Here is a 25,495-nt window from a genome sequence, read left to right on the forward strand (position 1 = left end):
CAGCTGTCAACATTTGTTTTTCGGCTCCCTTACGTAGATTTGTATGCCTACTGTGATTTGTTTTTTTTTTTTTTTTGTCCTTGGACAATGACATCCTTGAACTCGCATCAAATTAATTGCCAGCAAACAAAAAGCTTTTATGAAATGAATATTTAAATACCCATAACATATTCCGTTTCATGCAGTAACGCTGAAATTCAGGAAATATTGTTTTTCGAAATATTGCTTTTTGTTTTATGCAGAAGGAAGCCTGACTGACTCTGTAAGGGATTGTCGAGCTACTCTTTCGATGATCCAAAAACAACTCTTATTCTTTTGTGCCTGACTCGTAACTAAAGCAAATTCTGCGATTTTCACTGTATAGGTTTACAGTTAAGAAATCTTCTTGCTTTGGAGCTGGAAACAATTGAATGCGGATATACTACAATAATATTCACATTATGAGTAGTATCAACGTACAGAAGAAATGATTGTATCTTATTTTATTTATTTTTATAATTTTGAGAATGAAAGTTACTTAAGAAATGAATATTCAGAAATCGTTTGATTGCCATTTTATGTGTTTATAATAAACCACAGATTAGATTCCTTTCAGTTGACAATGAATATGCCAAGTATATAAATGAATAGACAGTGTGAGCTATTTAAATGCCAAAGGGAAACCCCAATCAGCACTATGGACTTAACCCCTAACAAAACAGTATTTATGTACATGGATAGGAGTGCAAGGAACGCATTTTGTGCGTGTGAGTTATTGTTGTGAAAGCAATAAAAATAGGGAAAGCATACTTCATTGCGGGTACTTTATCGACTTAGCAAGCGTCAATTGGCATCAACAAGGAGCAATGACATGTAATGAAACACTGTCAACGAGCAGAGGAGGCGGCGGGCATGGGGCCACCACTGAAGCACCCGAAAGGGTTCCGAAACGGGGCGGCTGATGTAGCGGGCAGCTGGCTATAAAAGTCGTGTACGACTCAGGCAGGCGCTTCATTCGCAGGACGCAGACACAAGCAGTACGAACAGCCTTTAAAAAAATATATATATTTATATATAACGGAAAATCACAGCAACAACCTCTTCCGGTATACAAAGCGCAGAACCAGCAAGCAAACAACAACAAAAATTACACGCTGGGGTTTCCTGTGCTGTGGGAAATTACATTCCGTTTGCTCCATAAATAAATAAGTGCCGCTGGGAAATGCGGGCAAAACTACAAACAGTTGCAAAGTGATACGGGGATACGAAGTTTAATTCAATTAAAAACCCAAGCCTGTTGCTCATTTAAAGCCAGGCAAAAGCAATTGTAAAGGTATACTATAAAGGTATTCAAAATATGCAAAATTTAAAGTGAAACTTAACCAAAATATATAGTCTAAAGGAAGGATTAGCTAAAATCCTAAAATACCACATTTTTTAATTCATCCCACCAAACTTAAATACATATATGTATTAATTGAAAGAAAAAACTAATACAAATTAGATCAGATCTTCAACGCAAGAAACCATTATAAAACATAAATAAAAAAAAAATAAAATAATAAAAAATTATATTAAATGATATAATAATTTTCATTCATCTTCCACATTGACTACTTGCAGAAAGTTTCTGCCCAAATAGTAAAATCTTCAAATCATGTATGGAATGCTGTATGAGAGTGTCCAGCACTATGTGCAGGAGGAGTACGGCATGGACGTATGGAAAAAGGTTTGCCGCATCGTCGACTGCAAGCACAACAGCTTTAAGACCCATCAGATATATCCGGACAAGCTGATGCCGGATATTGCGGCTGCCCTCTCCGCCTGTACGGGCGAGTCCTTTGACTTTTGCATGAACTTCTTTGGCAAGTGCTTCGTACGATTCTTCAGCAACTTTGGCTACGACAAGATGATACGTTCGACGGGTCGCTACTTTTGCGATTTCCTGCAGTCCATCGACAACATTCATCTGATCATGCGCTTCACATATCCGAAGATGAAGTCGCCCAGCATGCAGCTGACCAGCATGGACGAGGGTGGAGCGGTCATTCTATATCGAAGTGGGCGCACGGGCATGTCGAAGTATCTCATCGGCCAGATGACGGAGGTGGCAAGGGAGTTTTATGGGCTGGAGATCAAGGCCTACGTGATCGAGAGCCAGAATGATATAAGCGGCGGTACTGCGGGACCCATCAAAATGACAGAGGGTCCTCTAACTGTCATAGTCAAGTACCGTCTGGACTTTGATAACAGCGAGTACATGGCGAAGCGGGTGAATACCGTGGCGCACCCGTCCCAGGTTAAGATGCCAGCTGTGGATCTGAATGTATTCCTGGAGTTGTTTCCCTTCACTTTTGTGCTCAATCATGATATGAAAATAACGCATGCGGGCGAGAAGGTAGTCGAAACGTGGATAATGCATAATCCGGGCGCCAATCCGAAGGCATTTATAGGCACCCATGTCACGAATCTATTCTACTGTCGCAGGCCAAAGGACACCACCATCGACTGGGACACTTTGATCCAGATGCGTACGGTCCTCTTTGAGTTCGAGTTGATCCGTACCGGGCACAATCGGCTTGCCTATGATGCTGTACTCAACATGGACTTTGAGAACTACGATGACATGCTCCTCAACGAGGCCCAGGCTATCGCACTGGCGAAAGCCCAAGAGTTCAGCGATAACAATGTGGGTGATATAGATGATGGGTCCAGCGAGGTAGAGATCGATCCGGCAACGGGCCAACGTCGGGCTTCCCAAGGGTTACGTTCTATCCTGCTCAAAGGACAGATGTTCTACATCAAGGACATCGACTCCTTGATTTTCCTATGCAGTCCCCTCATAGAAAATCTGGATGAGCTGCACAGCATTGGCCTGTACCTGAATGATCTGAATCCACATGGTCTGAGCCGAGAGCTTGTCATGGCGGGCTGGCAGCATTGCTCCAAGCTCGAAATAATGTTTGAGAAGGAAGAACAGCGCTCAGACGAGTTGGAAAAGTCCTTGGAGTTGGCCGATTGCTGGAAGAAGCAGGGAGACGAACTTCTCTACTCGATGATACCGCGTCCCATCGCGGAACGAATGCGCGTGAGCAATGAACACGTCTGCCAGAGCTTTGAAGAGGTCTCCGTTATTTTTATTGAAGTTATGAACATCTACGATAGTGGATCAACCAACGTGCAGGAAGCAATGCAGGCGGTGAACATCCTAAACCAAGTGTTCTCTGCGCTGGATGAGGAGATCATATCTCCGTTCGTCTACAAGGTGGAAACGGTGGGCATGGTCTACATGGCAGTGTCCGGGGCACCAGACATCAATCCCCTGCATGCCCAGCATGCCTGCGACCTGGCTCTGAGGGTCATCAAGAAGGTGAAGTCCCACAATCTGCCGGATGTGGCAATCCGAGTGGGTATCAACTCTGGCCCGGTGGTGGCGGGTGTTGTGGGCATGAAGGTGCCGCGGTACTGTCTCTTTGGCGATACTGTGAACACGGCCTCACGCATGGAGAGCAGCTGCGATCCATGGAAAATACAATTGTCCAACTACACGGCCGAGAAAGTGCGAGATGTGGGCTATAAAGTGGAGGCACGCGGCAGAGTTAATGTGAAGGGCAAAGGTGAAATGGAAACATTCTGGCTCGTGGAAGGACCTGAAGATTAATAAAATTGAAATTTCTATTGTAGTAATACTTAACACGTATATCACATATCTATTCATATATAGCTAGCACATTACACTGCATTTATAGAAGCTCTCATTATTGCATTAAATCTATGTAATCTCCTTTGTGGACTGTCTTTTATATAATTGGTGGGATTTGACATTATAGAGCTGGTATACTATTATGTGTGAGTTAAAGGAATAGAAACTTACCAGCGCTATAATAATAAATTCGTCTATCTGTGCCTCCCCGCTTATTCTTCTCACTTTCTTTCTCTCCATAGCTCTTTTTTTCTCTGTATTCAATTCGAGCTATTTTCAAGCTGTCTCAATTACTTTTTTCAGGTTTTTTATTGCTCTCTGAGGCTTTTTTCAGTCTTTCTCCCTGTACTCTGTCAGTTACTTCTTCCCCCTACTTCTTTTTCTCTATTAGTCTCTATTTCTATTTCCTTCTATCTATCTCCTTATCTTCTTTCTCTCTTTATCTGCATTTCTCTTTCTTACTCCCTATACTCTCCGTCTCTGTCTTTATTTCCTCTCCATTTACCATTTATTTGTTTGTCTTTCTCTCATTCGGATCCCTTTTCTATCTCCTTGCCGTAATCTCTCCCTCTCTACTAATTTCTATCTCTTTCTCTAAAAAGTTATGACTCCCTCTCTTTCTCTCACTCTCTCTGCCTCTCTCTCTCTCTCTCGCTATCTCTTTCTCTCTTTGCTATTCCTTTCAGTATTTTCCTCTCCATTTGCTTCACTCATCGAATCATCTTATCATCGTCCTCTCAACTTAATTGTCATCTGCCTGCCATGAAAAGAAACCCCAATTAGATATTAACTTTATTGCAATACACACATACGTAATATAACCTCACACAAGTATCTTTTTATAGAGAGAACTGGTTGTCATCTTCCCACACAGCTTGATTCCGATGCTTTGATGAGCTCGATTGTTATCGTTATGTCCCATAAAACGTAATGCCCTGACGTCCGTTTCCATAACGTGGTCGCAGTGGACTGTCTCCTTTCCGTATTATCTAACATGCCATGCCAATCCAAAAAATATTACAATACTCGCCCACAGTATACATACAGGGCATATTGGCTATACTTTGTCTATCTGACAAAAACAGAGAAATACTTCTCATACAGATGGCATGCTTACGCCGTATAATTTAATATAATGCATACATTGTTTATCAGAATTGAGCGCGTATTAGGCAGTCGAGTGGAACCGATTACAAGGTGCTTACTCGTTTTTAATAACTTTTATGAGCTATTCGCGTGTCAAATTGTGCGCACAGACGTGGCCCCTAAAAGATACTCTTGTATAGCATACTTCCTGGCGAACTTAAGTGGCAATTGTGCGCACTTCTCCCCGTCTGCTCCTGTAATTAAATTAAGCCATTCTGCGTGACCAAGGGGACACCTAAATATACCAGTGAAGCCAATTAATTGCGAGCTTCGATTGCTCCGAACTGCATTCCTCGCGTGTACATCATAATAATTTATAAATGGTTATTGTATTCAAACATAATTCATTGCTGTCTATCCTTGATGGCATTTTGAGTAGCTTTTAAATGTTCTCAAATGGGAATCCTTGTTTCTGTTAAGCTAAATATTAAAGTCTCATCCATGCCTATACCATGAAACATCATTTCGGCCATAAAATTGTCAAGCAATCACAAATCCTGCCTTTTTTGCTCTTTGCCTAACCCAAAAATCCTAAAAATCCGAACAAAAATCCGCATTAAATTGCTTTAAAACACAATGTGAAAAACGTAAGGACAAACGCACACTCAGACCCCCACATAGACACATTTTTCTGGATTTTATGGGTATGCGTGAAAATGTCAGAGCATTAAATACAGCAGCAGCAGTGGGACATCAACCGAGTCCACCCAGGGCAAAGGCAAAGGCAAAGGCTACAAAAATGATACATTTCATGAACTGTGAGAAAACAGACAAAGATACCAGGGCTGGACGAATATGCCTCGAACTGGCGTTAATATAAGAAATCTGCTTCATATAGAAGGCTATCAAAATCTTATAGAATAATTTAAAAACACTCAAAAGTCATAGCTAACATTCCGTTATTATTTAAGTTTTTTTCCAGGGGATAATAAATTGCTGTACCTGGTATACATACATACATTCATTACGCATGCATAAATCAATTTTCTGCTCAATCAATAATTCAATTAATATAATATAATATACTACAATATAATAATATACCTGAACACATACAGAAATATTGCTCTGTGATCTGTGTGTGTGCGTGCGTCCGTCCCTATTGTAACAGAGTCAAGGGACAGTATTTCCTAGAAAGCGCCAAGAGCGCGTAAGCACGTAATGACAAAGGACGCAAGAATAAACTCACTTTCATTGGATGCTTTATCGAAAAGCGTCCGTCAATTGGCATCAGACCCGTCGTGGAGCAGAGGGGGACATCGAGCACTGACATGAAATGAAACACTAACGATGATGATGCAGGCCGAAGCAGTGCTGTGCGTGTCTACACAGAGAATGAGAGAGAGAGATGAGGTAAATGGCAGGCAGGCAGCACACACACAAGTGAGAAAAAGGCGTAAAGTGCGTGGAAATGTGGAGTCGCCTATAAAAGACCTGGACGTCAACGCAGCGCGCTCCAGTCGCACGACGCGGTGCGAACGCTGTGAAACCCTGTCCGAAGCAAATTCACGAAGCAACGGCGACGGCGACGGCGACGGCGACAGCGAACGAAGCTTTGAAGGCAAAGCATCGCGTATGAAGTATAGCATTCGGAGCATCGCCGTTAAATGCGGCAAGGCAACAACAACAAATTAGTTGAATAGCAGCAGCCGACAGCGACAGACTGTGAGTCGTCTACGGCGAAGTGTTAAACAACGGGAAACTGCGACAAATCCGGGCAAATTTGTGTGCGTGCCTTTATGTGTGTGTGTGTGTGCGTGTGTGTGAGAGAGTGTGTAAAGCATATGCTTTATTCGACCAACTTTAAATTATAAATAAACAATGCGCCGCCGATAAATTTAACACCAAAGAGCAGCGAAAGCGAGCACAAAACTACATCTTAAGCAAGAATCTCATTTGGACTTCATTCGCATATCTAAGGACTGCTGCCTCATAATGTAAGCAAGATGCCGTGTATTTAATACACGGGCAATAAATATGCTAATTGGAATGTTAAGTAGCAATCCGGATTATCCGAGGCCCAAAATAACCACGAATTGAGTGACCTTTGATAAGTCAAGCCTTTTGTGAACTTGGCTGTTGGTATTGTCGAGATTGGAGTTGATTGGATGACTATTGGGATTAGATTTTCTAAGCAGTATAGACATGAATTAATTAAACATATTAAGCATATATTTATTACTTACTGTAAGCTTAAATAATAGGTATGCATTCTCAATTGTAGTTTATAAAACAGGCAGATCGATGCCATTGCCAAGATTGGAGTTGGTAGGCTTTAAACTAACATAAGAGATATACCTCAATTCAATAGCTAAAAATTTCTTATAGCCATATTGTTTAGGTCCAAGAATGAATGATAATAAAATATGTGACTTGTTGAGCTAAAAAGGTAAATTTTATATAATCAACAGATTATATTCGAAACAGAAAACTCTTTTCAAATATTAGATACATGAATGGCATTATTATAATCAATTAAAAAATCTCTCATTTTTTACTCGGAGCGTACTTAGTGAGAGCGTGCTTATGCGTGGGCATATGCTGCTTCTTCTGTATGCAGAAAAAATGGGTCGAATAATGGGAATATCAAATCTTCGGAGGATTTAGGGGATGTCGCATTCAAGCAATCTCTCGTTACCTTACACATATTTTTCAATTATTACTAATAAGGATTATTAAAGTGATTAAATGCTCGGCATTTAATGCTCGCCTTAAAACATTAAAGTATCTTATTTATTATATATCGCTAGTATTCCTTAAAAAATCTATTCATCTTTTTATTTAATTAAAATTGCATCGTTAACGAATTTATTTTGAAAATTGAACAAATTATTCACGCCATATAAAGTACTTGAATGAGTTTTCGGTTGGTAACGTTGGAAATTTATCATGCCAGCCATATTAAATTCGCGCAAAATTTATGGGTTCCCGGTTAGTTAGACAAATGTTTTACAAGGGCAAATTGAAAAATAAAAGAGCACAACAAGAACAGGAATTAAGCTAAGAACAACACAAAGAGCTGTTGCTGTTGTTATTTCACGAACGTGACAAGCAATAAGAACGGGGCTCTCCTGGCAGGAGGACTAAGTGGGGCAGGCCTCGGAAGCAGGCGCGCGTGAGAGTAAACCAAATTAAACTGTCAGAGCAATAAATCAAAAGATATTTCTTTACTTGGGACGAAGCCTCTTAGCTTTTTCTGCATGCGCCGCGCAAGATATACTTGGCTGACTCTCCGTGAGTCCTGGGGGCATGTTTTGTGGTCTGTGATGCATATGAGACACTCGTCAAATCCTTAACTCAATTTTATGCTTGACAGCAGAACCTAAACGGGTTGAGCACTCAACGCAAAATGTGGAAATATGTTAATCAACTAGATCTTCTATCAATCACAAACCTACTAAAAAACATTTATTTATCTGCTTGATTGATGAATGACTTTCCAATTTATTTACAAAATAGTCTAAATAAAGATTGCATATCTAGCTCAGAGCTCCAATTAATTATATTTTGTGTTAAGAATGTTACCTAAAATAAAAAAATTAGCTAGTACTTTATTTGGATGTAACAAAAAAGTATGATTCTCTCATAACTTATTTCAATAGCAAGCCTAATAGATTGTCAAATCCAGAGAGAATAGTCAGAAAAACTGAACTAAAGTAGATAACTTAAGTATAATTAACGACCTATCGCAGTCTTGACCTTTGGTAATCTCTTGCAAATTGACTAAAGTTTATCGTGCTTTGAATAATGGAAAAACTTTGTAATAGTCCACCCTAATTATGCGCTTACAAACTTTCCCTCGTTGCAGATAAACTTGACGCAAGCAATTTAAGCACAGAGGGCTGACACCTGGCCCACACACCTGGCACGCAACCACCCAGCAAGCCCTCGGCCACAATCTCCTAGGGGGTGGCACTACCAGCAACATGTACGGCATGCTATATGAGAGCGTGCAGCACTATATACAGGAGGAGTACGGCATGGAGACGTGGAAGAAGATATGCCAGATAGTCGACTGCAAGCACAACACCTTTAAGACCCATCAGATATATCCGGACAAGCTGATGCCGGATATTGCGGCGGCCCTTTCGGCCTGTACGGGCGAGTCCTTTGACTTTTGCATGAACTTCTTTGGCAGGTGCTTCGTGCGATTCTTTAGTAATTTCGGCTACGACAAGATGATACGTTCGACGGGTCGCTATTTTTGTGATTTTCTGCAGTCCATCGATAATATACACCTCCAGATGAGATTCACCTATCCGAAGATGAAGTCGCCCAGTATGCAATTGACCAATATGGATGATAATGGAGCGGTCATATTATATCGAAGTGGACGAACGGGTATGTCGAAATATCTCATTGGCCAGATGACGGAGGTGGCAAAGGAGTTTTATGGCCTCGAAATGACAGCTTATGTAATAGAAAGCCAGAACGATATTTGCGGCGGAACAGCGGGACCAATCAAGCTGACAGAGGGTCCTCTAACGGTTATAGTGAAGTATCGTCTGGACTTTGATAACCGCGACTATATGGCTAAGCGTGTCAACATTGTCGCCCATCCCACTCAGCTTAAGATGCCCCCTGTAGACTTGAATGTCTTTCTGGAGCTGTTTCCGTTCACGTTTGTTTTGAATCACGATATGAAGATCACTTTAGCTGGCGAGAAGATTATTGAGACTTGGATATTGCATAATCCGGGAGTTAATCCAAAAAGCTTCATTGGCACCCATGTCATGGATGTGTTCAAATGCCGTCGTCCGAAGGACACAAAGATTGATTGGAACACCATTCTACAGATGCGAACGGTTCTCTTCGAGATGGAGCTAATTCGCACCGGGCACAATCGGGATGCCTACGACGCGGCTCTGAACATGGACTATGAGAATTTTGACGAAATGAGTTTAAACGAAGCCCAGACCATGGCACTGGCTAAGGCCGATGAGTTTGAGAAGGAGCAAGAGAAGGAACAAGAAGAAGCGGCAGCTACCAAACGTGATGAGATCGATCCAGCCACAGGACAACGTAGGCCTTCAGTGGGTCTGCGTTCTATTCTCCTGAAGGGACAGATGTTCTACATCAAGGATGTCGACTCGTTAATTTTCCTATGCAGTCCCCTTATAGAGAATTTGGATGAGCTGCACAGCATTGGCCTGTACCTGAATGATCTGAATCCACATGGTCTGAGCAGAGAACTTGTCATGGCGGGCTGGCAGCATTGCTCCAAACTGGAGATGATGTTCGAAAAAGAAGAACAGCGTTCCGATGAGCTAGAAAAGTCCTTGGAGTTGGCCGATTCCTGGAAGAGGCAGGGAGACGAACTTCTCTACTCGATGATTCCGCGTCCAATTGCGGAACGAATGCGTATGGGTCAAGAGCACGTCTGCCAGAGCTTTGAAGAGGTCTCCGTTATTTTTATTGAAGTTATGAACATCTACGATAGTGGATCAACCAATGTACAGGAAGCAATGCAGGCGGTAAACACCCTAAATAAAGTCTTCTCCGCGCTGGACGAAGAGATCATATCACCTTTCGTCTACAAGGTGGAAACTGTGGGCATGGTCTACATGGCAGTGTCCGGGGCACCAGATATCAATCCCCTGCATGCCCAGCATGCCTGCGACCTAGCTCTGAGGGTCGTCAAGAAGGTGAAGTCCCACAATCTGCCGGATGTGGCCATTCGAGTGGGCATCAACTCTGGCCCAGTGGTGGCGGGTGTTGTGGGCTTGAAGGTGCCACGGTATTGTCTCTTTGGCGATACTGTGAACACGGCCTCACGCATGGAGAGCAGCTGCGATCCTTGGAAAATACAATTATCTAACTATACGGCCATGAAAGTGCGAGATGTGGGTTACAAGGTGGAGGCACGCGGCTTTGTAAAAGTCAAAGGCAAAGGCGATATGGAAACCTATTGGTTGCTTGAGGGACCAGAAGAATAATAAATCTGTTACTGAACTTTACTAACCAATAAAAATATATGTATATTTGTGGTACAAACCATAACTTTTGTATGTCACGTTAATAAAGCGTTTGAATACTCCATATGTTCGATAACGATAGATCGATAAGTTTCCTCACCATTTATTGGCGGCAGAACCTGTCAAACAAGCACATCACGGCAAAGTGGGCCGATAAATGATCTGCTGTGCCCCTTCACTTTGTTTTTGAATCCCAGGAGATAAAGATAAGTTGCACATTATCGCCGTTTATTGTGTTAGACAAACGCGATGCTTAAGTATAATTTAATTGTTGCGGTGTGTGAAAACTTTGGCATTGGTTTCAAGGGCGACCTCCCCTGGCGTCTAAAGTAAGTCAAGAAAACATGCGCATTACGGAACTTGTTTTATTTTAGATTATTTTAAAAACTTGTTTACCCTATATTATACATTTCATACACACCCTTGCACAGATCAGAGCTTAAATATTTCAGTCGCACAACAAAGCGAATTAATGATCCCTCCAAGCGCAATGTCGTGATTATGGGCAAGAAGACTTATTTTGGTGTGCCTCCCACGAAGCGCCCACTGCCTGACCGTCTAAATATTGTACTAAGCACCAAACTCACCCAGGAGGAGCTTCCAGAGGGTGTTTTACTGTGCCGCAGCCTCGACGAGGCCATGCAGACGTTAGAAAGAAAACCCTTGTGTGATCGGGTGGAGAACATTTGGATTGTGGGTGGCAGTGGGGTATATGCAGAAGCAATGGAGTCTCCCCGTTGCCATCGTCTCTACATAACTAAAATCCAAGAGCGATTCGAATGCGATACGTTCTTTCCCAACATTCCGGCGAACTTTCACGAAGTAGAGCTCACCGAGGACACGCCTCATGGGGTACAGGAGGAGAATGGCATTAAGTTTGAGTACAAGATATTGGAAAAACGCGAAAAAATATAAAACAAAAACAAACAACATTTATTTATTACTGCCTCTCACATCGTCTGCTGTTATCGTGTCGCCATGGAGGCCCTTGGCGGCCAGCATTAGCTCATACAGCTGGACCACTTGATCGTCTTTGAGCATTTCCACTGACTGTGAGTCAAGTGGTTCTCCCAATTCCCCTTTGGGCTTGCCGCGCAGTCCCAGCTGTTTTGTGATCGTGGACGCGTAGCGCTACAAAAGAGAATCGAGGCAATCAAAAAACTCAAATCCGCTTACGTAAATCACTTACAGCCCATTCAGTCATGAAAAGTTGTGCCTCCATAGGATTGCATTTGAGGTGCCGCCTAAACTCATCCCGCACGTAATTATCGCCCAAGGCACGCAGCTCAGTGGGTAACCCTTCAATTTAAATATGGACCTGATATTAAGTCAAAAGTTGTTTGTTTATTGTTTGCTGTGGGTTGACTTACCTCGATGTAGCCTCAATATGGTTTTGTACAGCAAACGAACACGCTGTGGGTGTGTAAACTGGCTCATTATATTTATCGACATGGTGTGTCTTTTATAAATGTGCTTAACTATGTATACTTAAATATTTGTAGTAGTAAAATCAAAATCCTAAATTATAAAAACAACTGCCAGCGCCAGGCCAACCAAGCCACAGGGCTGGGAAAACTTTAAGAAATTATCGATATATCACGGACCCTCTTTTTCGATAATACCAATTTTGAAATATTGCTTTACAGATCGTTTAATAAAATACACAATACAGACTTAAATATTGCTTGAAAATTAGTATATTATATTCAAGCACTTTATATCTATTTCTTTTATCTTAACCAACTGCTTTTAAATTCTGGGATGTGTAAAATCAAGTTGGCAGGTCTGGCACAGCCAGCGATTTCGTGCGTTTGAATTTAACAGCAGTTTTAATTAGGTTGGCATGTCCACGCCGCGCGTCCCTTGCAAAAAGAATTCCTGTACAGAAAACCGGGCTGCTTGTGCGTATGAAAAATATATAATAGAGTGCGTAAAAACGTCTATTAAAGAGAAAAAGTATTCTATTATTGTTGTGCGTACATGTATGCCAGTGTTTGTGGTATTTCTATGCGCGCTACAAAAGTCTAGCTTCAGTTGTCGCTTGCGGCTTCCTTTTTTTCTCTCTCTGTCTTTTACTTCTGCACCAAGCGAAAGTTGCAGCCGCCGACGACGAGACTCACACCGCCGCCCACAAGCGTAGAGGTTTTTTAGCAGCTGCATTTGCAATTAATTGAATGCTAAATGTATAATGTCGCTGGATGGCGCGCAATTGAATCATGTGAATGCTGATGGCATTTCAGTGGCATACCCAGCCAAAGGACGTAAGTTCAATGTGGGCTCTTTTCTGGGCTCCGATTTGATGCTGCCCGATGCCGAGCGCATTCACTGCGAGATACAATGCGATGCCTTTGGCAGGGTGAGTACTGTGTTTGTGTGTATATGTGCGTGTAAATAAAATGCGCGCGTATCGATTTGGCATGGCATTTAATAAACAATATTAATAATTGCTATATCTAGGTAACCGTCTACAATTATTCAGTCAACGAGCCCATCCTGTTGAACGATCAGGTTGTTCCGGCGACCTGCAAGCGTCCATTGGTGCATGGCGCACGCCTTAAAATACTGAATGAATTGTATACATGGCATTTTCCCAAAGTGGAAGACGCGCCCAGCACACCGGACCGAGCGCCACCCGAACAAGCGGCCAACTCATCGCCAAGCTTGAAAGTAAGTATAACATGAGGCATTTAGATATACGCTTTACTAATTGGCTCTGGCCATTTTCACAGACTCATCGACCACGTCGTCAATTTGAGAATCGCTTCACCGTGCACAAGTAAGTAAACGCAAACACAGCATGAAGCATGCAAGGCAGGCAGCAAGCAACCCAGGTAGTCAAAAAGAAAAGGACAAGCACACACATTTAACCCCCAAACGAGCGGGCATATGCTCTGAAAATATATATATAGAAACCTCAAGACAGCAATCAAGAATTCAAGACAGACTCAAGAATTTAGGAAATACTGAGCAGTCAACAATTGAATTTACTTTGATATTACTGTAGTGGGAAAAAATATATAGCAGACGTTTTGTATACTGGGCGAAATATAAAGTTATGTCGTAAAATTAAATTATAATATTAACACAAGCATATATAAAAAAATGTCGTTTTATAATACAACATAATCACAAGATACGTGAAAACAAAAATAAAAATAATTAATTTTTAGCAAGATAATATATAATAATATACTTGCTAAACATTGCCAATCATTCAACTATTAATTTCATACGGACTTTGTTGATCAATATAAAGAAAATGTTGAAAAATAAGATAAAATGATATTACGAACGGGAGCCGAAAGAACCGTCGAAAGTTGACATATTTTCGCTATTATTATTATTTTCTAATTAAGTATATATTAACTTTGTTCATTATTATTAATGAATTCTGAACATGAAGAGAGTAATATAACAGGATATTTTAGTGCTGAGGCCATATTTGATATATTAATGAATATTGCTTTAATGATATAATGCTTGCAGCTTTCGATATTCCATCAATTCAGACGATGAGGGCAATACATCGATTGAATCGCCCCCATTGGAGACCAGCACGAGCAGCAATGCAGAAATAGATCCGACAGCTGAAGCAGGAGTAGAGCGCTGTGTTACCCCGTCCGTCCAAGAAGTGGACGAGTCGCTGCCCAAAGTCGATTTAGTGAAGGCAACGCAGAATAAGGAGAACACCAGGACGCCCTGCAACAAACTGCTTCTAGAGTTGTGTGACCGCTCCGATGTTGTCATCACATCGTTCTCACCACGTGAAACGGGCGTAAAAATTGAGAAATCCTTTACACGCGTCATCAAGCCCAGCACAGGACTCGGACCTGGATTGCTCTCCGCGTCAAATACGCCGAAGAGCGTTTACAGCACGCCGAAGAGTGTGCTGTCCGAACAGAACGATGACAGCTGCAGCCGCGACTTAATGGAGTTCAGTACGCCATCCACGTCGAAAAAGGCTCTGGCTGGCAAACGACAATCTTCCATGTATTTAATTGACCTAACAACGCCGCAACGATTGCGGCCCACATTGTCGGGGACGCCTAAGCAGACGCCTGCCAGTGCTGGCGTCATCAGTGTGACCTCCACTGATGAATCCTCTGACTCGCCGATGGTCATAGACATAACCAATTTGTCCACGCCGTCAACATCGTCAGCAACTACAACCAAGCAGGAGCAACAGTCCCGTCTGACAGCCAAAACGCCCAAGGAGCAGAAGCTGGTTGCCAGCTCTACGCCCAGGCGCACGCCACAGTCGCTAATGAAGCGTGCACTGCTCACCAGCGCCAAGAAGCAATTGCCTGAAGCAAGTAAGAGCAAGCACACGACGCCCGCTCGTCAGTCGCTGCTCGAAGCACGTCGTCAGTGCTTGACGGCGCCTCGACGCCTACCTTTCCATCCGCAGCCGCAATGGCGCACACCGGGTCGCCGCCAAATAGCCAACACTCCAGTCAAGGCTCCCTTGACATCGCCACGGAAACGCCAATCGTCCGTCAGCCTGAGCAGTCCGCGCGACAACAAAATCTCGCAGCTGCGCAAATCGCTGGCCGCCGCCGCCAAGGTGAGTCCAAGCGTCGGCATGAGCAACAAGCTGGTGGCTAAGGCGCGTCGCGCCCTCAACTCGCCCAAGCAAGATTCACCGCAACGCATCGAGTCGCCCAAAGTGAATACACCACATGAAGAGTCCAACGAGCCGGATCTTGGGCAGAATCTGTCCTCTGAGCTGAGCCGCACGTTCACCTTAGATGAGGACAATGGCAACGTATCCTCAGCAGCAGCTCTGGAGGCAATGGCTTCCCTAATAAATGATGAAGAAATGCCTGCCCTGGCACTCAGCAAACAGTTAAATTCATCTCTGAATGAGCTGAAACCCAATGACACGTCTCAAAAAGAACTGGATGAGAGCAACAATACATTTTCTCCCAATGACGATGCCAAAGTGGATGAGGCTGGTTCAACCCATGAAGGCAATCACAATCGAACCTTTGATGCGAATGTTTCTCAGGAGCTAAAGAATGAGAGCATTGCATCCTCGAAAGCATCGCCACAGCTAACGACTGCAAATGAGAGTTTAAAGACTCTTGAAGATGCAGCAACTGTTAAGAGTGTTGTACTGCGGGAAACAGCTTCCGAATTCTCAAAGGACTCACCTGCAGTTGATATCATTGAGGATAACATCTGCGAGGAGGTGACACCAATAACCACATATCAAGAAGGTAAATCCCTAGAAAATTGTATGAAATCAATTAATATTAATATTTGTAAATAATTCAAGCAGAAGCCGTTGCTAACTTAGCCGAGGACTCCATTTGCGAGGAGGTGTGCATTAGCCCGCAGGATAACTTAAAAGCTGAAGGTAAGAAATTGTAAAGAAAAACCAAAACAAAATACAGAAATGGAAAATTAGAGATCACAGTATATCTTAGACTTTTCTCAAATATTTAATTATGAAATGTCAAACCAATTTTTATTAGAATTCAATGCAGAATAGAGAAAAGAGAAAAAGCATTTCTAATAACTTGATGCAATTAATCAAAATAATTCATAAATTTTAGTACTTGAAGCTTCTCCAGAGGACGATGTGAATGAGTTAGCGGAGTCCAGCCCAGGTCCATTAACAAAGCTCGTCACACGACGCTCTTCAATGGAAGCTAAAGCAGTCGCAGTGACGCCCAGACGCAGTGTGCGCCGAGCATCCATTGAGGCCAGCAATAAGCTGGATGAGCAGTTAGCCAGGCCAAAGCGTCGTGCCTCATGCTCCTCGACCTTGGAGCACGAAGCCACCGCATTGGCCACGACCACGCCCAAACGCAAGCGACGCCTTACTGAAGAGCTGTCGACGCCAACACGCAAATCGGTACGCCGGATAAGCACCACACCAAAGGCAGTAGCGCAAGTAGATGAGTCCGTGGGCGATATGGGCGTCATAGTCGAAGAGGAGGATGCCGCGCAGCTGGAAGGTGAGCTTTATGCAAGCAATAACTTTATATACATATGTACTAAACCAATATTTCGCAGACAATAAATTGCCACCAGATGAGGATTATGGCAACGAGCTGCCAACTGATGCGATTGATGAACCAGACAGAATTGATTACCACGGCATGCGAGAGCTGCTGAAGACACCCAAAAGCTGCAGTACGCCGCGTTTCAAGGGATTGCGTGAGATGATGCGCACTCCCAAGGCACCAACCTCACCCGTGCTAGACCATATTGAGGAGCTGCTGGAGGGGGATTCAAATGATGCAAGTACTACGCCTAAGCGTCAAGTGACCGTGGGCCGTGTGAACCTGGAGCTGACCCGGCCAGAAACGCAGGACCTGTACTTTAAGACGCCGAGTGGTAAGGATCTAATGATACCAAATGATCCGGCTAGTGCAGTTCTCAAATCACGCGAGGCTTCATTGGCAGCCACTACAGAATACGATTTAAATGCAACAAATGCAACGCTACACTTGGACAAGATCTTTGATGATATGCTCACTGCGGAGACAACCAATCCAATCGAAGGTTCCGAGGTCGAGATAAATGTAACCACTGTAAGCACTGCCAGCGACGCTGTAGCTGATCCCTTGGCTTCTTCTTTGGGGCCAAGTGACACGGTCAACTCCGAGGCACTAATGACAATTGGCGATATGGATGAGAGTCATCGAGATCCTCTAACAAGCACTGCATTTAAACCTGGTGCTCAAGCTGATATTAATGAGCGTCATTTGGATACAGGAAAATCATCAAGCATTTGCGAAATGAGTGGAATACAGCTGCTCGATCAGACATCAGATTCTATGTTCTCGGAGCCACTGATTGTCACCGGCGTGGACTCAGCTGACGTCACATTGGAGGAAACAAAGGCAACAGGGATTTGCCAGCCATGTACACCAAGGAAGAGCATTCTGGAGGATTGCTCTGATACGGATTCGATGGTAGGCTTGGCAGAGCCTCTAGTAGTGAGTGACGATGAAGACGACATAGAAGTTGATCCAAAGAAGCCAAGTGTTCAACAAGAGAGAGAGACTTCTAATGTATCAGCCCCAGATATAGCTGAGAGCTCATCTGTCAAACTGCAAGAGCCAAGCGCAAGCACATCAATTACTTTGGATAATTCACAGAAAAAGGAGCAGGAACCTGAACCCTCAATTATCGAAGAATTGTCAATACAACTTGAAGTATCCAGCCAAACTATATCTCGGATTGACTTAGAGGCAACTAACGCCGAGTCAACTTTGGATATATCTATTGATAGTAGAAAATCTACAATTTATGCTCTTAATACTAGCGAAGTTCAAAAGAGTGAGAAGCTGACGACTGGTACAGAAACTGTTATGAACGATCTGAGTAAAGGGCAAGAGGAATCGACAACTGGAGATCCTGTAAGCCATGAAATAAGTGAAATTCCCGAAGAAGATGAAGTTTCCATGATTGAGCTAGAGTCTTCAAATGCTGCGGATAATACAACAGTCAAGGACAATGATAATGAAGTGGAAGCTGTCGCTTCTCCTGTAAGAGAATTACCAATCTTGACAAATGAAAATAAAGACGTTATCAACTGTGAGTTGCCCAGCGAAGAAAAGATCGAAAAGGACCAAAGTCCTGAAATAATATCAAACACAGACACAAAATGTTTAAGGACTGATCTTACGAATAAAGCTGAAATATCAGATAAAGAACAATTGCAAATGCCAGATGCGAATGTCAGCGTTCTGGAAGCTACAACTTCCCATCTGGATATTATGGACTCGAACGAAGCCAATTTAAATACTTCAGATAAGGAAAATCTCGAAGTAGAACTGAAGGAACTGACAGCAAAAAGTAAAGATGAAAAAGAAATTATGAAAATTAGAACACCGGAGGACGTGATGAGTCGGGAGAGTCATTTGGATGAGTCAGTAATTGGATTTGATGCCTCTGTGCTTGCAGAAAGTGTTGAACCAGAGAAACAACTTCCAGAAATCACTGAAAAAGAGAAAGAAACAACTACAACAACAGTAGACAAGGTTGAAAGTCTGAGCTCCAATGCAGACGCATCTATAGTAAAACTTGATGCCTCAGTGCTGGCAGAGATTGACGTAGATCAGCAATTAGAGGAGCAATTACCTGAAATTATTAAAGCGAAAGTTGAAAGCCTGGACTCCAATGTAGACGATTCAATAATTGAACTTGATGCATCTGTGCTAACAGAAAATGATGTAGATCAGCAATTAGAGGAGCAACTTACGGAAATCGTAAAAACGACGGCTCCTGAAAGCGAGATCGAAGCAATAACAGGGGACATAGCTAGTGACCAGAATATTATTCTGGAAGAGTCTATAATTGAACTTGATACGTCTATGCTCGCAAACGATAATGATGTAAAAGACCTTCCTATCGAAACGAGTGCAACATCACATATTCTTAAGCCAGAAGCAAATGAAGTTCGGGCTGAGGATATCGTTGAAACGACATCAAAGGCTGAAACCATATCAACGGAAATTGTTGACGGGGATGAACCCGAATCTAACATAAGTGAATCTCTACTTAGTCAAGAAGCTTCTATCGAAAGGGCTCAACAACCATCGCTTGACCAAGATTTATGCGAGTCGGAAAATTACACAGAAGAACCAGCCCGTCAAGATATTCTTGAAGCTCCAAATCAGCGTGATGATAATCGAAATGAATTATATATTTCATCGGATGACATTCTGCCTAGATCTTCAGGAGAATCCTTAGCGGACACAAGTGCATCTCCTGCTGCCAATGCGAATAAGTCACTGATTGAAATCGACACATCAAATACAGCAACCGAAGAGGAAGACAGAAAGGAAGAGTCAGATGCCAATGCCCAGCCCGCCGTAACATCAGAATCATCAGAGGATGCGATATCATTAACTGATGCGTCTGTCGGCGTAAAAGATAAGATAGTTCAGCATTCAATTGAAAATACTTCTATATTAACATCACCTCAACCTCAAAATGAGGAGGAATTGAATGCTTCTCTTGTACCTGCAGTTGACAAAGCTTTGGAAGAAACGCAGATGGAACAGCCTAGTGATGTACCAAATAAGGAGACAGCTATCAAAGATTCGTCAGCCACAATCCAAGAAAAAGAAGACACTATGGATACCACAAAAGATGAAAATGCGACTCTTTCTAAATACGACGAAGAAATAACAGCTATCGCAGATTCTTCTGCCTCGACTCAAGACATAGAAGAAACCCTGGATACGACGAAAGATGAAAATGCAACAAACGTTAAATCGGATGATGTGCCGAAAGAGGAAACGCCAACTATCGCAGATTCTAAGACCCCAACCCAAATCGAGCAAGAAACCCGGCTTACGACGATAGATGAAATTGCGACTAATGGCAAATCAATTGATGTGTCGCAAAAGGAAACAGCTATCGATGATTCCTTAGACATAACACTAGACAAAGAAGAAACCTTGACTACGACGAAAGATGAAAATGCGATTAAGTCAAACTCAGATGATTTGCCGAAAGAGGAAATGCCAGCTACTGAAGTTTCCTCAGCTACAGCACTAGAAAAAGAAGAAGCTCTTGATACGCTTTTAGATGATTCAATAGCAAATCAGTCAGGTCGTCAAAGCCCAGATGTCGTTTCAAATGATGTATCTATGTATATATCTGAAAATGAAGATGGGAATGCAGTAGCAGTAGATACTCCATTAACAACCGAAGAAAGCGAAAAAGTGGACGCGAAATCAAGTCCTATCGCAGAATTGGCTAAGGTTCTATCGACACCGAATGATGTAACGATGGGAATTGTAGAAAAAGAAAAAGAGACCGTACTAAAAACCGACAAGGAAAATGCCAATATTGAACCCACAGCGCTTGAATCTACTGCTATGGAAGAAGAAGAAGAGCCAGCAAAAAATAATCAAATCCAAACTGATGTTGAAGCTACAAGCACTAAGAGCTCGGCTATGGAAGAGGAAGACCATAAAGTTTCAGCCAGAAAAGATACAGCCGAAGGATCCGCAAATCAAGTTGTTGAAATTATTGATTTGGATGCCAACTGCTTGGCTGAGGGTGAGACGAAACTTGTACCAAATAAAGATGGGCGGAATGAAGATGTAAGCGCCAATAAACTAGATGTTCAGGATGCGTCTCAAACTAATAAAATGGAAGACCAAGAAAAACCAACAGTGGAGCAATTAAAAACTAAAAAAACTATTGAAACTGAAGAGGCACAGGCGAATTCTAGTTCACCCCAAGACGAAAGTCATGCAATTGAAGACGAGAATGAACCTGAAAAAATACCTACAGAAAGTGCTCCAACTGAGATAGAGGGAGTAATTGAACTGGATGATTCTACAATTGACTCTAACTCTATAACTGATCCCAGCTCTTCTGAAATTCAATCTACTGAGGAAGCAGCTGTGATTGAACTAGACGATTCAACTGCAGACTCTAGCTCTATAGCTGAACCTAAATGTTCTATTGGAGATGATGGGGTAATTGAACTGAACGACTCCTCAACTGATTCCAACTCGATGGCACACCAACAGAGTGCATACAGAAATGCGGGAATACGAACGCCTAATCCACCACTAGAACAAGTATCAGTTGAAATCTCTGAAGAAAGCACCTCGACTTCAACCATGGAAAAGGGAAATGTTACGCCCACACACGAAACTGTCGATCAGCAATCAGTTTCTGAACTGAAGCCCGTGGAGACAGTGGCTGCTAAAGTGCAGCAAGTGGATATTGCTGAAAATTCAGAGAGTAAAATAGGGGAGCAGCTCAAGACGAATCAACCTCAAAGTGGCCCGTCACTGCATGTGGAAACCCAAACTGAACCTTCTGAGTTAGGAAACGCAACGCCTGCTTTGACTGAAAAGCAAACCAAGCAAAGCGAGCGTTTGTCCAAAGATTTGCTTGCTGATGTGGAAAATGAGCAGGTGGAGGCTGCTGTTGTTAATCAAGTAGCGATTACGGCAGAAACATTAAATGATAAGCCCCTGCGAACAGAATGCTTGGAAAAGCATTCGGAAGCTGTGGAAAATGAAAAACCACTGGACAAAGTGATCGAACTAGCAAATGAAAAGGTTAAAGAAGACGACACCAAAGAGCAGGGACGTACATCTTCGTTGGATATTACTGAAAGCTGTGAGCCTTTAGAAGAAAAACAGAATGATAAAGCAATCGTGGAAGCTATTGAAACTCATACAGAAAACAAATTGAAATTGCGTACAGAAACGGTTGCGAATATAGAAATTATGGTTGAGGAACCAAACAACCTTCAAAAACCAAAACGTCGAGGCAGGAAAGCAACAGTGGAAATCGATGAAAAGAAATTGGAAGACACAATTGCGAAAGAAACGATCACCCATGCAGAGATACCTGAGCAGCGGACAAAATCACATCGGCGTGGAAGAAAATCAACAGCCGAGACGGAAGAAAAAGAACCAGAGAGCACTGTACAGCCAATTGAGCACAAGTTGGTAGAATCAAGTCATCCCATTAGATCAACACGTCGTGGAAGAAAATCAGTTGATGCTGAGGAAAACAAACATCAGGACAAAATCGCAGATGCAACTATAAAACATACCGAAGTTAAATCTGATGAACAAAATGAAGCACACAAACCAAAGCGTCGGGTAAACAAAGAGACAGTAAAGACTATGGCGGTTGAAAAGAAGATGGAAGAGTCAACTCCGGAAGAAACTGTTGATGCTGAGGATAAGAAACCTAACATAGTCCCAGAGGAAGTTATTGAACATATAGAAACGAAGTCTGAGGAGCAGCCCGATCAACCTAAATCAAAGCGTCGACCAAGAAAAGCAACAGTAGAGCAAACTGAGTCGACAGAGAAGAAACTCGAGGAAACAGTTGATAAGGTTGCTGATAAGCCTAAATCAAAGCGCGGAAGAAAACCTACACAAGATGACAGTAAAGAACATGCAGAGGACAAATCGGAAGAGGAAAGTGCTGCGAATGCAAAAGATCTGCTTAAGCCTAGAACGAGACGCGGCCAAAAGCCAACGACAGCAGATCTTGAATCAAAGGAAACACCGGAACAAGAGAAACTTGTTGAAGAGACAACCGACTTGGACAGACCCATCGTACACGAAGAAAAACCCACAACGACTGCTGAAGAAATATCAGAGAATACGTCAACAGACACGGAGAAGCCTAAGCGGCGTGGACGTAAGCCATCCGCTGAAGTTGTTGCCGTCGAAGTGTTTGAGCCCGTGAAGCCCAAAGAAGAGCCTATCAAAGAGAAGCCCAAGCGGCGGGGGCGCAAAGCATCTGCAGAGGAAGCGCATGAACTGGCCGAGCGCAAAACGACGCGAACGACTCGGAAGGCTTCTGCGGAAACTGTGGAGCAACACGAGCCAGCCAAGGAAACCATGGACATCATTGAAGAAGCTGAGGAACCATTGACGAAGATTCTGCGCGTGGAAGAGCCAGTTGTATCGACTACGCCCATAATCAGAAGACGTGGTCGCCGCCAGTCTGTTAATGCGGAGGAGGCTCCGCCGCAAGACTTGGCTGTGGCAACCAGCTCGCGACGTGGACGCAAAGCCACAGCTGACACAGAGACACCAGCTGAGCCTGCTGAGGTGAAGCCAAAACGACGCGGTCGCAAGGCGTCTGCCGATGAAGCTCACACGGACGACGCGGAGCCAGCGAAGAAACTAGCTAAACGTGGTCGCAAACCCAGCGCTGAAGTGGAGCATCCTGACTCCGATGCAACGGAACCTGCAGTGGAGAAGAAGACGGCCACGCGACGAGTCCGCAAGGTTTCAGCTCAAATGGATACACCTACATTGGCGAAGAAAACAACTGGGCGACGTGGACGCAAAGCGTCAGTGGTTGAGGAACAACTTGAGGTGCCCAAGGACCTGCCGGAATCGTCTGCAGTTAATGTGGCTGCATCATCACCACGACCGCAGCCGCCAAGCTCAGAAGATGAACTGACCCCGCGCCGTCGTGAAGGGCGGAATTTGCCGCGCAAAAATTATGATGAAACATCGGATGAGGATAAGCGGGGCTCCACGTCCTCGCCGCGTCGTGCACGTAAACCAGCAGCTAGCAAAGCGGCCAGTAAAGCCGCTGGCGCCGTAACACCACCTGTTGCGAAGCCCACCACTCCAATCCCAAGGACCAAACAGGAGGCGGTTGTCGAGTCCACAGTGGAGCCTTTGGTACCTCATACGCCGATTGGGCCAGCTGTGGTACTGCCAGAGCCAACTAGCTCTCAGCGACGTGAAGGACGTAACGTGCCGCGCAAGAACTATAATGAGACCTCGGACGATGACAAGCCGGGCACCTCACGTGCTCGTCGGGTTCGACAGCCGACGGTCAAGGCGCTAGAGCTTCTAGTCGATACAGCAGCAGCTGCGCAACGTCCCGTAACGCCAAGGCGGCGCAAGGCCAAAGATGACGGCGATCAACCGCCAGAGAAGAAGCCCTTAGCAGACCAAGGAACGCCTGTTACGGCCACAAAATCGCGGGCTGGAGGTCGTCGCAAAGCTCCTGATCCAGCTGACGTAGCAGAGGTTGTCGCCGTTGCGATCTCAACTGGCAAACGCGTGGCACGCAGCCGCAAGGACAGTGCCGCCAGTAATCAGCATGAAGAACAGGTGGAACAGGAATTGGCGCCGGAGCCGGAGGCGGAGCCCAAGCAGGCAACTAAGCGCAATGCACGCGGCAAAGGTAAAGCTGCGGCAGCTGAAGAGGAGGCGTCAGATGAGCCGGCTACCAAGAAGGCGCGGGGCAAGACGCCGATCTTGGTCACGCATGTGGATGTGGTGCCAACAGAAGAGTCGACCGCCAAGCGAGCTCCAGCTTCGCGTGGCCGTGCCGCACGAACCGTAAAAGCTGTCGAGGATAATGTGGATGCGCCAGAGACGACAGCGCCAGCACGCGCCGGACGCGGCCGTAAGGTACACTTCGAGGCGACGGAGGAGGCAGCGACTGCAGCAAGCGCAACAGCGCAGACAGAGGCGCCCACACGTTCGACACGGTCTCGCCGCAAATAGATTCCATTACCTTAATATTTTAAAGTTTAAACTCTTTTTTTATGGTTATTGTTTATGCCTCCTGTGTACAAAAAATGTCTACAGCATGGTAATATATATGTAACTACGTATTGTTAATTTTTAAGTTAAAAACAAACAATTAAATAAAAAATCTGAAAGTTGACAGAGAGATGGGGAAGGAATATCGGAACTCAAGCATGCAGACATAATGAATACATACTTTAACAAACCTTAATTTCTAGATATACATAATTAAACAATGCATATGAATACTTATATAAATATATACATAAATAAATAGCCTAGCGTGTAAGAATTCTCACAAAAATAAAACAACTAATAAAGAAAATTAAAGTCTTAAATTTGATATGCTGAATGCAATATATTTAATGGCTTGGTACATACGATCAGTTGATCCATAGAATTTGTTATACAAACGGTGTGCTCTGGATAAATCCTCTGGAAACCCGTAACCTTAGATATCTTGTGTGAAAAGATTAAGATAATTTCAAAACATTCTAATTAATTAGCTTCAAAGATTAAGGCAAATAAATATATAGTTTCATTTGAGTTTATTTGATTTTTAAAAGTATTCTTCACGCAAATACATAATAGATCCATACAATAGTTCTGTTTTTTGGTATAATCGTATAACTAATTCGTTCAGACATCAAAGTTACTTTTTTCTTGTATCAATTAAGTAT

General features: G+C 43.4%; 5 protein-coding genes across 7 annotated transcripts; 4 read left to right on the plus strand and 1 right to left on the minus strand.

Annotated features, from left to right (window-relative positions):
- The first annotated feature begins 1,551 nt into the window (after positions 1-1,551).
- On the plus strand, positions 1,552-3,766 carry Gyc89Da (Guanylyl cyclase at 89Da). Its single transcript, XM_018098055.3, has one exon. It carries the CDS (start codon positions 1,637-1,639, stop codon positions 3,638-3,640), a length of 2,004 nt encoding a protein of 667 aa, XP_017953544.1. The 5' UTR covers positions 1,552-1,636; the 3' UTR covers positions 3,641-3,766.
- Positions 3,767-6,264: 2,498 nt separating this feature from the next.
- On the plus strand, positions 6,265-10,865 carry LOC108649055 (soluble guanylate cyclase 89Db). 2 transcript variants are annotated; one of them, XM_089256520.1, is made up of 2 exons: positions 6,265-6,571; positions 8,637-10,865. In XM_089256520.1, the coding sequence occupies exon 2, from the start codon at positions 8,755-8,757 to the stop codon at positions 10,762-10,764; it is 2,010 nt and encodes a 669-aa protein (XP_089112646.1). In that variant the 5' UTR covers positions 6,265-6,571; positions 8,637-8,754; the 3' UTR covers positions 10,765-10,865. The 2 variants fall into 2 exon arrangements, with proteins under 2 accessions (XP_089112646.1, XP_017953543.1); XM_018098054.3 differs by having other exon boundaries at positions 6,266-6,765.
- Positions 10,866-10,908: 43 nt separating this feature from the next.
- Dhfr (dihydrofolate reductase) lies at positions 10,909-11,729 on the plus strand. The gene is made up of 2 exons (XM_018098119.3): positions 10,909-11,132; positions 11,235-11,729. The coding sequence occupies exons 1-2, from the start codon at positions 11,053-11,055 to the stop codon at positions 11,716-11,718; spliced, it is 564 nt and encodes a 187-aa protein (XP_017953608.1). The 5' UTR covers positions 10,909-11,052; the 3' UTR covers positions 11,719-11,729.
- Sdhaf3 (Succinate dehydrogenase assembly factor 3) lies at positions 11,712-12,395 on the minus strand. The gene is made up of 3 exons (XM_018098121.3): positions 12,174-12,395; positions 11,993-12,102; positions 11,712-11,934 (listed from the first exon to the last, which is right to left on the minus strand). The coding sequence occupies exons 1-3, from the start codon at positions 12,253-12,255 to the stop codon at positions 11,737-11,739; spliced, it is 390 nt and encodes a 129-aa protein (XP_017953610.1). The 5' UTR covers positions 12,256-12,395; the 3' UTR covers positions 11,712-11,736.
- A 174-nt stretch (positions 12,396-12,569) lies between these two features.
- LOC108654800 (uncharacterized) lies at positions 12,570-25,145 on the plus strand. 2 transcript variants are annotated; one of them, XM_089256518.1, is made up of 7 exons: positions 12,570-13,159; positions 13,261-13,470; positions 13,533-13,579; positions 14,290-16,022; positions 16,082-16,162; positions 16,362-16,766; positions 16,825-25,145. In XM_089256518.1, the coding sequence occupies exons 1-7, from the start codon at positions 12,992-12,994 to the stop codon at positions 24,789-24,791; spliced, it is 10,611 nt and encodes a 3,536-aa protein (XP_089112644.1). In that variant the 5' UTR covers positions 12,570-12,991; the 3' UTR covers positions 24,792-25,145. The 2 variants fall into 2 exon arrangements, with proteins under 2 accessions (XP_089112644.1, XP_089112645.1); XM_089256519.1 differs by having other exon boundaries at positions 12,571-13,159; positions 16,085-16,162.
- Positions 25,146-25,495: the final 350 nt, after the last annotated feature.

The sequence above is a fragment of the Drosophila navojoa genome, chromosome 2, assembly GCF_054131105.1.
Source record: "Drosophila navojoa isolate 15081-1374.11 chromosome 2, UAZ_NAV_1.0, whole genome shotgun sequence".
Lineage (NCBI taxonomy): Eukaryota > Metazoa > Arthropoda > Insecta > Diptera > Drosophilidae > Drosophila > Drosophila navojoa.

Coding starts and splice junctions, on each gene's coding strand:
- Gyc89Da (XM_018098055.3), top strand. CDS start 1,637: ATGTATGGAATGCTGTATGAGAGTGTCCAGCACTATGTGCAGGAGGAG.
- LOC108649055 (XM_089256520.1), top strand. CDS start 8,755: ATGTACGGCATGCTATATGAGAGCGTGCAGCACTATATACAGGAGGAG.
- Dhfr (XM_018098119.3), top strand. CDS start 11,053: ATGCTTAAGTATAATTTAATTGTTGCGGTGTGTGAAAACTTTGGCATT. Junction 11,133..11,234: donor GACCTCCCCTGGCGTCTAAA/GTAAGTCAAGAA, acceptor ACCCTTGCACAG/ATCAGAGCTTAAATATTTCA.
- Sdhaf3 (XM_018098121.3), bottom strand. CDS start 12,255: ATGTCGATAAATATAATGAGCCAGTTTACACACCCACAGCGTGTTCGT. Junction 12,103..12,173: donor CATATTGAGGCTACATCGAG/GTAAGTCAACCC, acceptor TTTAAATTGAAG/GGTTACCCACTGAGCTGCGT. Junction 11,935..11,992: donor TTTTCATGACTGAATGGGCT/GTAAGTGATTTA, acceptor TCTCTTTTGTAG/CGCTACGCGTCCACGATCAC.
- LOC108654800 (XM_089256518.1), top strand. CDS start 12,992: ATGTCGCTGGATGGCGCGCAATTGAATCATGTGAATGCTGATGGCATT. Junction 13,580..14,289: donor AATCGCTTCACCGTGCACAA/GTAAGTAAACGC, acceptor TAATGCTTGCAG/CTTTCGATATTCCATCAATT. Junction 16,163..16,361: donor GGATAACTTAAAAGCTGAAG/GTAAGAAATTGT, acceptor CATAAATTTTAG/TACTTGAAGCTTCTCCAGAG.